The sequence below is a fragment of the Xiphias gladius genome, chromosome 6, assembly GCF_016859285.1.
Source record: "Xiphias gladius isolate SHS-SW01 ecotype Sanya breed wild chromosome 6, ASM1685928v1, whole genome shotgun sequence".
Classification (NCBI taxonomy): Eukaryota; Metazoa; Chordata; class Actinopteri; order Istiophoriformes; family Xiphiidae; genus Xiphias; species Xiphias gladius.
Window position 1 is genome coordinate 27,367,166 of NC_053405.1, and position 13,847 is coordinate 27,381,012.

General features: G+C 39.0%; 1 protein-coding gene across 1 annotated transcript in view; it reads right to left on the bottom strand.

Annotated features, from left to right (window-relative positions):
* LOC120790382 (inactive N-acetylated-alpha-linked acidic dipeptidase-like protein 2) overlaps positions 1-13,847 on the bottom strand; it is a 458,890-nt gene that overhangs the window by 29,858 nt on the left and 415,185 nt on the right. The window contains exon 14 of the mRNA XM_040127816.1: positions 8,708-8,801. Coding sequence (XP_039983750.1) covers positions 8,708-8,801 — 94 coding nt within the window. The remainder of the gene's footprint in view (positions 1-8,707; positions 8,802-13,847) is intronic.

Sequence of the window (13,847 nt, forward strand, 5' to 3'; positions counted from 1 at the left end):
ATTCTGTAGAACTGAGGAGAACTGCAGAGTCAGGTTATAATTCTCAGTGGGACCGTCACTATGAGTGACTCCTTTCACATTACATATAAAAAGCTGATCTATTCTTCATATAAAAATATTGATTAATGCAGCTTTAAACCCTTTTTATTGTTAAATTATCTAGTATCCCAAACTCTGTTTCTATTCTAGGAAAATTGGAAGAAAACTGTGAAATGGTGCTTTTTCAGTACTGAACGATACTCCCAGAATCAGTGGCCCATCCTACATCCGCTCACTTTTTTGTCCTATTATTTTGATTCAAATTATAAGGTGTTCAAATTCTATCTGCATGTCAGCTTTTTACCCTGCAACCACTGCCATTAACTAAACCACATGCAATCGTAACACACCACAGGAATTATTTATCATGTCTCACTATCTATTACCACACACACACATCAAAAAGGATCTATTTCACTGTCCTATTCCTCCTCCTCTTCTTTTTCTCCATCTGGTGCCTCTGTATTTTTAACCAGCGGAGATAAGAGCCCTCTCCCACCTGTTTCTGGTTGAACAGAAGCTGCTTGGTATAAAGCATTGAGAGTATCTGCACGTTTCACAAAGTCAAATTTATAACTTTAAGACATTTATAATGCCACCTGGAATTAAATTTAATACCAATTTAATAACCACAATAAAGAACCCAAAATCTGTCACAAGAAGTCTCTTTCTGATTATACACAGCTTATGAACATAGTAAAACAAAATGTAAGCATAAGGAAAATTACACTTGGGGATGAAGTGTTGAGACATGATGTCTAATTGTGTATTAAAAAGAAGATGCAATTACAACTAGAATGGCACTCAGTAGAGCGCATACCTCTGCCAAGGTCAAATATTGACGTGAAATTCGAAAAATGCCCTATCTTACAATGTTTAGGAAAGTGATAAATAATTCCTGGATCTGCACCAAAATTTTATGGGTTCTTCCCTGGCCCATGCCCCAATCCTCCTCCAAGTTTGCTGCAAATCTGTAGTTTTTACATAATCCTGCAGACAAATAAACAACAAACCAACAAACAGACAAAGGTGAAAACATGACCTCCATCGCGGAGGTAATAAAGCTAGCTCCCTAGTGACCTCATTTCATAACCTATTCTAGTGCCCTCAACAGCACTAGAATAGGCTATTGTCAGTGCCAGGAATTACTAATATACACTCAGGGAATCAAAGTAAATGTATGGCCCCATATGAATGGATTATTTCTTACACATAGTTGTCATTTAAAACCGACTTCGGATGTACATTTTGGAGTTTTAGTTAGGTATGTCTCAGTGGCAAAGCCAAAGAACCACATTTTGCTGGATAATTAGATTGAAGACTAGAGGTATAGATAGGAGAGAAGGTGACCTATTCATAAATCCAGAAATGAGAACCCCACTAATCTGGTCCCATTCACATCTTTTGTTAAAATTACACAACTCAAGAGATTTATTTAATCTTAATACCAGCCACGACAGCTTGGTTTTGAATGCTTTGGCAGGTGATGGGTGTAGTCCCAGCAAGGTTGCTGGGGGGTTGGAAGTAGGTTTGGTGCCATTGGCCCAACACTTTACACCCTTTTCCCACATTTATTTTAAGTTGAGTATCAATGTTTCGCAGTTTCAATCATTCGTCCACTCTACGACATTAGGTAAAACTACGGACGATCTTGTGATGGTATCACACCAGCCACGACGGCTGTCAACATGTTGACGTTCCTGGGACCCATGGGTTGGGCCACACCTCTAAAGTCTTGTGACTGCATCTTGCACGGTTGTGACACTATTGCAGTGACAAAATCTGTCCACAGACAGACGGACAAACAGACAGACAGACAAAAACACAGAGAAACAGACAAAAAGACAGACAGACAGACAGATAGACTGACAGATGTACAGACAGACAGACACTTGTCAAAGTACTCAAAACTACCACACACACACACACACACACACACACACACACACACACACACACACACACACACACACACACACACACACACACACACAAATACACATACACACATATACACACAAACAGACTCACAAAGTGAATACGATACCAACTACGCTATTGCAGCTGGTAATAAAGCAACCTAAGCATCTCATTCTATAGTTTTAACCCACAGGAAATGAATGTTTACTTGCTTGACTTTGGCCTCTGTTTACAGTATATACATACTTCATTCACAATGCTTACATTATACAAATCTCAATGCATTGGTACATATTTGCCCTGAGGTATTGCTACAAATGTCCCAACTCTGCACTAACATGTCACCAAATGTTAAGAAAACAAAATCCTGGCCTTAAAATGGTGTGTAAACATAAAACACTGATGTAGTATCCTGTGAGCGCACTCAGACTGTAGATGAGTTCATTTGATCTTAATCTTGTAAACAGCAGCTCACAAAATAATCTTACTGCAAGGTCCATTAGAAGCTGTTCTGAAGGTTTTGATCATATTTCACTATCTTCCTCAGCAGATGGAGTTTGTAGAGTGGTCATGCAATTGCAGATTCAATTTAAAGTTTTATGCCAACACGGTTGAGAAGTAAAGTTGAAGTGCTAGGAAAAAAAACATCTACAATGCCAAGAGCAAATTTCGTCTGCTGAGGAGCATAGTGTGATATGATTGTATCCTCCAGAAAAGCTTGTAATGGACCTTGTGGGGAGATAATTTTGTCAACCAAACTCTGTTTTTCACAAGAAAGATTAAGACCTTTTTTACTTGTAGCCTACACTGTTGCACACACACTGCATTTCTTAAATGTATTATTTTATCTTTTGTTGCTTTTTTGCCAATGTCCCAACATTTTATTGTCAATTTGGGCACAGTTTTGAAGTCCCACTTGTAGGGGAGTTCTTCTCACAAGAAAGTTCAACTCCTTTTCCTTCATTGATAACCTAGAATGTATGAATATGCAATATTTTAATATTTTAATTTAATATTTTAAAATTTAATATTTTTCTTTTCAAAAGTTTAACTACTGGACCATGATGTATTTGGACCACCATTGGCTTCCAGACTAGTTATGATTGTTATGGAATTTTCTATTGAGTTACGCAAGTCAAGTGTGGGCCTTGAGGTCTCAGGCAGAGCAGCAGTAAATCTTTCTGAAAGGCACACTTTCTTCTCTCCTTGAGATGCTGGGCAGCTGTCTGAGGTTATTTGGGGAAAGCAGAGCCATTCTGATAAAAGTGAAGCAGCGTTGCTGTAGTAGCCAAAGTCAAAGGAGATGGCTGTTTTTGCCTCCCTAGAAGCCACAGATTGGGGTCAGCTAGAATCCGTGGGCACAGCCAGATAACGGGCTGCGTTAGGATGCAGACCAGGATGCGCTGATGTTATACTGAAGGCTACATGCAACGTGATCTGAACTCACAAGGGTAAGAACATTTCCCTGTTTATAGAATAGCGAACCAATACACTAAGTCCACATACTGTGGAGGCATTGAGTTTGACCATTTCTGGGCGTAAAGTATTTGTGGTACAATATGCTAGGGGTTAAAAGACAGAGCACAGGGAAGTGAGCATTGAAATGGAGATGGCATCATGCACATAAACTTGTATTGGTAATTTTTCCATTCTTCTTGGCCGGGCTTCAATAAATAGTTTCTTTCTCCATGAGTTGAGTTTTTCTGATGAGTTGACCAATAATCAGCAAAATCTCCACAACGATGCCACAAAATCATGCTTGTACATTCACTTCTTAAACTGAGATTTAAGGACAGCACAGCAAAACTTTCCCCCTTCAGTATACAAATGTGAAAACAGCCTTCTAATATCAAACACATCATTCTGCCAAGTGAAGCTCAAACATCCAAGTGGAGTAACATGAAGCAAAACACATTGTTGAGTGTGGGTACTGGTGGATGCTTTTTTATATAATCTTTTACTTATCCTTCTTTACATGTTTTAACCCCTATTATGAAAATACAGTATAATATATTGGGTAAAGTGGCTAAAGCATTTTGATTTTTATTACATAAAATACACTAACCGTTGCATTTTCTTGGAGTGGATCAGGGGACACGTTGTCTCTAACGTGGTTCCAGACCTCCGAATCACCGCCCACATGTCCAATGTGTTCAGTGATTCAAACAGGTCTGTTGTTGTTCAAAACCGTCAATGTCATCTTCCTGTAGCTATCTACCAGCCTACATCCATGGCAGCAAAAAAAGAGACAAGTCTGCATGAAATCAATGCTGCAGCACAGGTTATTAAGTTGACTTGAAAAACAACAACTAAAAGTTATTTGATTGTCCAGAAAAAAAACTTCAACTGCTTCTAGCAACCATTACCGCAGCTCTCATGTCGACCAAAATCAGCCGGACACATTCCTCACTACTGATTGGTTAGGACAACAAGAAATTGCTTAGCATGAACACAATGTTTGGCTGAAGGAATTAAGGATGGTCAACCAGTAGTTGTATTCTTGTAAATTCTGGGCCTGTGGAATGAACTAGAATATAGTGCAACTAAAAGATTGAAGCTGTTGTGATCTTACCCACCTTATTTGCCAAAATAGGTGGTTCACATTGAGTTTTGGAAGCCAGTGGGAGACAGTGGAGTGAGGAATCAGGTGGAGTCATGTCTGAGAATAATAAAATACTTTGATCGTCATACTGTAGACCAGTAATCTAGATAATCAGAGCACAGATCCCACAGAAACACTGATTAAGTTCTATTATATCATGTTGCTAACTGGTGGTATAATTCTGCTTCATGCTGAATTATACCTCCATGCTATGTCATTTGTGTTTTGGCTGGATGATGAGGCCTCTTAGCCTTGATGAAATGACACTCACTTGTGGCACCGTTCTTCAACTCGACACTAATGTGCAAAGTTGCCAAGAAGCTGTAGCTTTCATGCCAATACAGTGCATTTGAGTTGAATTGATAGAGACAGAGTACAATAAGGGACAAAGTGATGAAGAAACGGACAGAGGCTACAGGCAGGTGTCATAATCAGTCATCTCTCTCTTTCTCAGGTCATAATCTGTCTATTAGTCTCAGATGGGGAAGCATAACCACTCAATCTAGGCTTTAATGGGATGGTGCTTACACGCTTAGACAGAACCAGTGTACCTGAGCCACTGAGCAATTGCCTTAGTGGTACAATGAATGAGCTTTGAGATTTGAGCTACAGTACATGTAGTGGAGGGTATTTCTCTGTCTCCATCCCTGTCAGTCTCTGATCTTAGTGTGTAAATGATTGATAGACGTTGGTATATAGATTTATTCTATCTAAGCATGAAGAATGAATTCTCTGCAGTCTGCATTTTCTTATTGTAAATCCACGACTAATCCGGAAAAGACCAAATTAAACACTGAATTGATTAACTATTCATGAATTTTGCTCTGTTTGTCAACTCCTGTACTTGTGGGTTTTCCTTGGTGCATAGCAAAAGTATCATTGCATTTTGTTTATTCTGACTTTGCAAGTGAAGACAGCATGCAGGCTAAATGTATCAAAGCCTCTGTTGTGCATCCTCTTTCAAAGGTCATCTTAATATTCAAGGACAGAGTCTTTTCACACTCTGAGAGTGTGACTGAATAAGCTGATTTTGGCTCAGAAGGCCGTAAGAGGTCGTACAGCATGTTAACTGCTGAATATTTGGCAATGTAAATTTACACAGGGTTCAATTCAGACCTTGACTAAAGTGCTGCATCCCTCTTACTATGCAAGTTGCATGCTTTGGGTTATAAATATGTAAATCCCTTTACACCAATCAGCCACAACATTAAAACCAGTTACCTGTTGTGGCTGATTGTGTGTGTAACTCATACATTGGGGACAGCTTTCCTGAATTGAACATGTGACTGTATTGACAATCTATGTCTAATTTAGCTTAAAAATTATTTGATATTTCATTCTCCTAACCTACAGTTCATCTAGCCAAGGTGGTGCCCCTAAAAATATACACGATGCCCCAAATTTCACTGTAGGCCTGCTGTAGCTGAAATATTTGCATAGCTTATTATATATATTCTCCCAAATATGCTTTCAAGAGAAGATGTTATTGATTTATTGAATGATTGATATTTTACATGACATATACCTCTGCTTATGTAAGACTATGTCTATGTCTGCGCACAGAAATTTCCATTATTACTGTATGTTGACTATATGCTATATTTTCTTTATTTAATAAATTAAAAAGGTTACTTTCAGTTAATGGGGTATATTCACATGCTTTTCAAAGCAACAACATCAACAACCGAGTGGAAGAAATACATTTTGATTTGTATTAATTACTAATTAAGAGATAAAACTAAAAACAGAAAACGAAGAAATGGGCAAACTGTATAAGGTCGATAGAGGACAGTTAATTACTGATTGATCCCAGAGACGAGTCAGAATATTTAAATGATTAATGAAGACACCCAGCTGTTTAATCCTTGTGTCATGTTGTGATTTTGAGGAGGTCTGAGTGATTACCGCTGACAACAATCCATGAAAGTGTCTTGCTGTGCTAGTGATTCTGTAGCTCCGAGAAGCATGTTGGTTCAGCAGTTAGCGCTGTTGCCTCACAGCCATACTGCCCCGGGCTCAAATCAATGGAGTTTTCATGTTATCCCATGTTATCCCTTAGGACCTTTTGCGTAACAAGTTCATTTCATTTAGGTGTTTATTGGTATATTTGTCCAGGTATAACTTGCCAGGTGTGGATGGCATCACGTGATCACACGATTTTGTAGAACGCAAAATATTAATAATCACATGGAGAGAAATCCACGTGAAGAGTAACAATTTCAATTTCTCACAATTGACTAAACAGAGCAGAATGCAATGCAGAAACAAGCAAAAGCCAAGGACACTTCAGTATGAAAAAAAGGAGAAGTAGAATTGTGACAACAGAGGAATGGGAGAATGGCAACCAGAAGAAATGGAGAGGCTGGTTGTGAAGGTCCAAGGTTACAGCAGAAAGAAGAAAAGATGTTCAACACTCCGTTTGAATTTTACACATGCAGGAATCAAGGTCATTTTGCTGTGGAATCATAGGAGGAAAAATCGATATGTTCATCTCAACAGATGAATCAATACTAAATCATTCTTATGGCAGAGAAAGTCTAGGGAAAAGGTGTGTGTGTGTGAGAGAGTGTGTCTGATGTATGTGTGTGTGTGTAACCATGTAAAAACATTCCACAAAAGTGTTTTTTGAAAGTCTGGGAGTTATGTGCACACTCGTGGGTTCCTTATATGTGTGTGTGTGTGTGTGTGTGTGTGTTTGCGTGTGCGTTCGCGCGTGCGTGCGTGCGTGCGCAAGTGTGTGCGCGCGCGGCATGTCATTGTGCCTCTGTGTCTGTGCGCGAGTATTCGTGTTTGTTGGAGTGTGTATTAGGGATTGATGCTGAAGTTGGCTGGCTGGACAGTGAAGATGAGTTATGCCTCTGCATAAAAGTCCACGACAGCAGCCACCGAGCACACACACGCTATGCTGCGCATGCTGCAGTGTTCTATCTAGAATCCAAGATTCTTTTCGTTTGCTGCTCAGTGCAGAATCAAACCCCTATCAAAAACGCTTCCGTCATCATCATTCAATTTACTTGACTGTATATGCAACTGCATCACTGTAGGTCTAAACACATGGAGTGGCCCGACGAGTTGTTATGTCTCATGGCGATTATAAGCTGTACTCAGCAGCTAAACACAAAGCCTACATATGAACACACAGCTGCACACTCTACCCAATTTTATCCTGAATTGCTGCAAAGTAAACTGTAGGGCTTTTTGTGCTCCAAATTTTGGACTCTCCTGCGCCTTAAAGGAAAGCTACAGTTACAGTATTTGCAACTAAATTATTATTATTCTTAGCTCTGTCCTCTGGTTCTATTGTTTGTACTTGCCACGCAGCAAGTCCTTTTTACACAGCTTGCATTTTTGGTATGTCATAGCCGGAGAAGCACAGGTGCAATTGATAACATTAAAAACAACTGCATTCCATTCAGGTGAGCTAGTTCCAGTGTCCTGGTATTGTGTATGTTGGCTCACTGTCGTGGCTTACACTGGGAAACATGATGAAATTGAGCCATCATTAATGAAATTTGTTTCACCTGTATGACAAGTCAAATGTCTGCTGTGAAAAAGGTCTGAGGCCTGGGAACATGGCAAGATTCACTGGGGCAAAGAACAGAAGGGGTCAGATGATCACACAGGATGTAAACAAACCTGAGCTTACTTGGAAGACTTTTAACCTACCGTACTTGCTGTAGTTTTGTGCATTCACACTTTTTGGCAACACTTTTGGGTCCGTTCATTTATGGTTTTACCTCCATATAACGTGGCAGCTAATCTCGTAAAAAACCGTTGGCTCGCTTTCAACCATGAATGACCATCTAATGCTTATGTTTCTTGTGTTAATGCCACTGTAACAATCTGTTTAATTTATTATCACCTAATAAAGTTAAAGAGTCATTTTTCTGGCGACCTGGCGAATGTAAGTCCAACATTCACTCTCTTCAGGATCCATTTTGGTTTCACCCCCCAACCCCTGACAGAAATGTCTGGCTCTTGAGCTGCTAGTTGCTCCACTACATTAACCAGTTTGTTGCCGACTGTCTGCTGTTTAACGCTGGGTTGGAAGTAAACTGTTGCACCCTGCACCACCAGACCCCCTTAACACTGCACATTAACATCAGCAACATCACTACCATCATACTTTATCATCGTTAGTTTTACCTTTGAGTTTGTTTTGTACATCCAGGGCAATGTCCAGAGGGTAGAATGGCAGCACAGGATCATTCACCAGGCGGAGAATGGCTTCTGCTGTCATCTGTAGGAACACAGCCAAAAGAGATTAGAATTAAGTATTGTATTTTTTCCACTACTGCAGTTATGTCATTCCAATGTAAGAGCAGAAAGTTTGATTATTCGTGGGTATGATACATTTTGCAATGAGGTTCTCGGGAATAACACAGGTAAACAGTAAAAGTATGTAGAGCTTGATGAGTTTCAAAGCTTTTTTCCATAGATTAATAGCAACCCATGTCTCAAGATAGCTGGCCTCTGTTGGTCATTTTTGACATTTAAATCTAAGGCAAACTAAACTGCATGTATTTAATTTTCCTGTCATTCCAACACTGGGTCCTTAAATCTCCATATCCAGGCTTAAAAAAATAAAAGAGTTGAGTATGAAAGATCATTCATGACCTTAGAAATAAAAAAAAAACAAAATAATCTTGAATCCAGCTCTAATTACTAGCTTTTTTCCTGGTAAAGTTTATTTTCCTGATTGCAGTGACAATTAAATGTTATAAAGAAGGACTGCATTAATGTCTACCCTCAGTGCTTGCCCATAAGCAGTTGTCAAACTTAAAGTTAACACTATGTAACAGTCCACCTGAATTTAGACTTTTAACGCCTTACTAAAACTGTCTTCAACAGAAAAAAATAATGTTGTATTTGTTTTGTGTTGTTGTATTCTTGTGTGTGTTTCATATGGTCATTTTGCTTTTATATCAGCTTTGCCTCTGTATTTCTGCTTTTATTGCTGCCTAAGTCTGCTCATATTTTACCCTTTTGTCTTGAATTCATTCCTCCAAACTGACAGCAATTTTCAAAATAAATGTGTACCAAAGTAACACTAACAAAACACATCATGTCCATTTTTATGCCTACGCTTCTCCTGCTTGTTTTCAACAGATTTCAGTTATGCGCCTTTGGATTGTGATTGGTACTTAGAAGGGTGAAGCAATTCATTTAGTCAGATCCTGTTGTGCCCCCCCCATGCCATTGCAGGCCTTATATCTGATTTTGCACCACACACCTTCGTGGTCCACACTGTAAATTAAAAATCCATGACTCCATGCAACCTTTTGCGTTTCACACTGATTTGACAACACCTGCCATGTGAGGTAAAAAAATAAATCATTGGGACACCTTTGGCTGCAGTGTGAGCAAACATTTATGGAGATCCCTGCTTGTTCTGGCACGCCATACTGAAAAGCACTGTCCAAATCACAGAGAGCCACTGTCTGGCTCTGCCCTCACAGTGAAGTGTCAGCTTGTTTCAAACAGTGTCACTAATTCAGCCTCTCTCTCACCAGGTAGAGGATTTGGCAGGGCTTCGACTTGGCTTTTTATTTGAGTATAACATCACTGCAGCTCAGTCTGCTAACCAACTACTACTTTTAGTGCTGAGATTATTGATGTATTGATCCACTTATTCCATACCTAGACTGTATCACTCTCACAGGAAATACAGCCCTTGCTGCAATTGCAAGAAAATTGTGTTTCTCAGTGCCACACTATAATTGGAATCAGCTTTATCAACCAAGGGACATCACATGCTTGATTTAACCTGAGCTACATTCATATACACATTACAAATACACTCCACTGATGAAAGTATTCAGACTCCTTCACTTTTTTCACATTGCATCCTTGTGCTAAAATTGTTAAAATTCATTTTTTCCCTCATCAACCTACACTCAATACTCCAAAATGACAAAGCAAAAAAACAGAATTTTAGAACTTTTGGAAAATTGAATAAAAAGTAAAAACTGAAATATCACATTGACATAAGTATTCAGACCCTTTGCTATGACACTTGATATTTAGCTCTGGTGCCTCCCATTTCACTTGATCATCTTTATCCACCTGTAGTAAATTCAATTTATTGAACATGATTTGGAAAGGCACACACTTGTCTAGATAAGGTCTCACAGCTGACAATGCATAATAGAGCTAAAACACTTTGAATGAATATATATATACACATACATACATATATATATATATACATATATATATATATATATATATATATATATATATATATATTGAAATTATTGGCGTGCTTGAATTTAAGTACAGAAATTAGAATATCTTCGGAAATGAATGCAAACCAACCAATTTTGTATAATCAGAATACTTAATAAAAAAACATAATAAAAAATACAAATATAAAATGTACGCTTGACACAATTATTGGCAACCTTTTGATGAATTTAAATTACTTCCTCAAACAAAATAAAAAATAAATAAGACTCACCTGTGCTTCATTTCCACTGTTCACATGACCTGAATTAACCAATGAATGATGGCTTTACTGCATAAGAAGGGGCTGATTGTTTCCAGTTACTTTTTCACAATAAAATGTCCAAAGCTGAAGTGAAATAAAAAATACAGGCATAAAATTAGTTTGAATCATGGGGGCGTAAGAGAGTAAATGGCGGACCCAAGAAAGACCCAAGAAACAGTTTTGCATGTAGGTTGAGAAGAATGTTAGATAAAATCTTATTTTCTAACCCTGTGGTGCTCTGTACAGTTTTACAACAGAATACGTGTCAACTAAGAGCTAAGGAACATTATCAATATATGTAAGTAAGACAGCAAAATAGTGGGTTCTATTAGAGGGTAATGTACAAAGTGCTGAGGTTGAAGGACTAGTTTTCTTGAGCCCTTACCGAAACAGCTAATGCAAGCTAGACATCTTCCATCTATAATGTGGGGCGAACAGATCATTTCTGGTGGGAATCATTGCTAATGCTGGCAAGCCAGGCCAACCAGTGTCCTCTTTGCAAGTGAAAGCTGGTTAGCCTAGCTGGCTAGCATCCCATTTCTGAGTAAAATACAAAGTGAACAGCATAATAAGTCTTCCTGTAGATTGAGTTTAAATTGTTGATAACCATGGAGACTTGTTCAAAAAGGGAAAAAATAATCCTTCTATTAAAATTCACAGGCTGCACAGTGTAATGTTCTCCAGTCAATAGTGCACCATTGAAGTTGTGACTCTACGCCTTAGGAAATGCCCACACCGAAGCTTGAAGCTTAGATGCTGTTTCCGCAAACACATCATGTCGAAAAAATGTTTATTAATCACACAAAAAGTAAGAAGAATTCAAATTTCAGTCCAACTTAAATTTGTGTCTTACTGAATGTCTGATGTCCTATGCTGTATTCCTTTATATTTTTTCCCGTTGTTTATACATTATGTAAGGTATGTTTAATTTCCCTTTGTGCATAAAATGAGCTAAACACGCCTTTCCTCAAAACAAACAGCAAACAAACAAACATAACATAAAGTAAAAAACAGTAGGGCTTATTGGTCCATAGCCGAAGAACTGAGGACAAAGTGAAGGTCAGTATAACATACATCTCTTTCACTCGCGCTCTCTCTTATCTGTGTGTGTGTGTGTCTGTGCTCCAGCTGACCTGCTTCATTCCGGGCCAGTGTGCCTCAAGTCTGTCTCCGGGTTAAGCAAACCTCTCGGCCGACAACCTCAGTACCCGGTTCATCCGCTCAGTGGCACAAATCACACTCGGAGATGCAAACACACACACACACACACACACACACACACACACACACACACACACACACACACACACACACTCTGTAGGCCCTCACAGGTCGACTGTGTTGGAGGTCAGTCTGGCCAAGACTGGACTGAGAGTGAAAGGCAGACTGCCAGCAATCTCACTACATGGTCAGGTGATATAGCATTCACAGCACTCACTTTGACCTTTCACATTCACAGATGCTACACGCAGCTCGTAAACATCTATGTATCATTTTTAGATGAATTCGTAATATCTTGGAGTAATTACTGTAAAAAATTAAGTCAATGGTAGAGATGACAGAAGGCCTCTCACACCAACAGCATTTTATTTTGTGCTTTCGTGAAGAGGTGATACAGTCGTGGCAGGTAAAATCATCCAGTTTTTGCCGTTACCAAGGAGTGTATGTTTTTGTTCCTGTTTGAGGGAGATTGAATAGAAATTTCTTTAAAGTTCGGCTGTTGGCCAGGGAACTACTAATTTCATTTTGGTGCTTATGTGAATCCAATTGTGTCAATGTGTAGACATTTTTGGCCGCTTGAACTGCTGTTCAATTGTTACACCAAAGTTTCTTTCCTGGTCTCCCTGGGTGAGGATGAAGCACAATACTCCCCCAGGTTTGTAGATTGGGGTAAATCTGTATTTATTTCTGTAATTTGCCAATGTATACAACGTGCTGGGCTGCCCCCCCATGGCCAAAAAAGAAAGCGCAGGTTTAACACATTTGATGCGCAATATATCTGAATGAGCACAAAAGGCACTTGCAGAGACCCCTTAACTGTGGGTTCATAGCTTTAACTCTCAGGGCACTTGCGCCACGAATTATATGAGGTGGAGGACCTACCGCTGCTCAGGCCTGGCTTAAATAACTTTTCAGTGCAAGGAGACACACACGAGCTAGTTCTGAGCGGCGAAATCAGTTAATGTATGTGTCACCTGAATTGAGATAATGGGTAGGTAACATTATATTGCAATAAACAAAGGAGCAGAGCACTCAAAATGCAGTACTTCAATAGCAGATGAGGATGTAATACATTGCTTTTTACTGAGCTTAACGCTAATACCCTAATTATTTTTTCAAATGGTTTAAAACACAAAATTTGGGATCTTGATTATTGTTTAAAATCAAATTTTACCAGTTTAAACTACATTTGGCCACACAACATGAGTTTTTAAGGATGGACCAGTCAGTTTAAAGAGATCTAAAGACGTACCAAAATATGAAATCAGATATATTATGCCTTCACACCTCTGTGCCTATTTGGCATCTTACTTAATCTACCTAAGCACCTGAAACCAATAATACTCTAATTTGCCAGTATTTGGGAAATTGGCCTACAGTGTGCAGATCTGTTCTGCACCTCTCTGCGCTGTTGTCACTGCCACTGAAATCAATCTGGCAGGGAGGGAGATTAGAGCATTGATTTGAGGCTGGTGAGTAATACTACTGCAGAAAGCATACATCAAAAACCTGTAATGTGGTGGGACAGAAAAGGCCGTTGATTTCTTATTTATGACCTTATTTCTGGATCGTCTC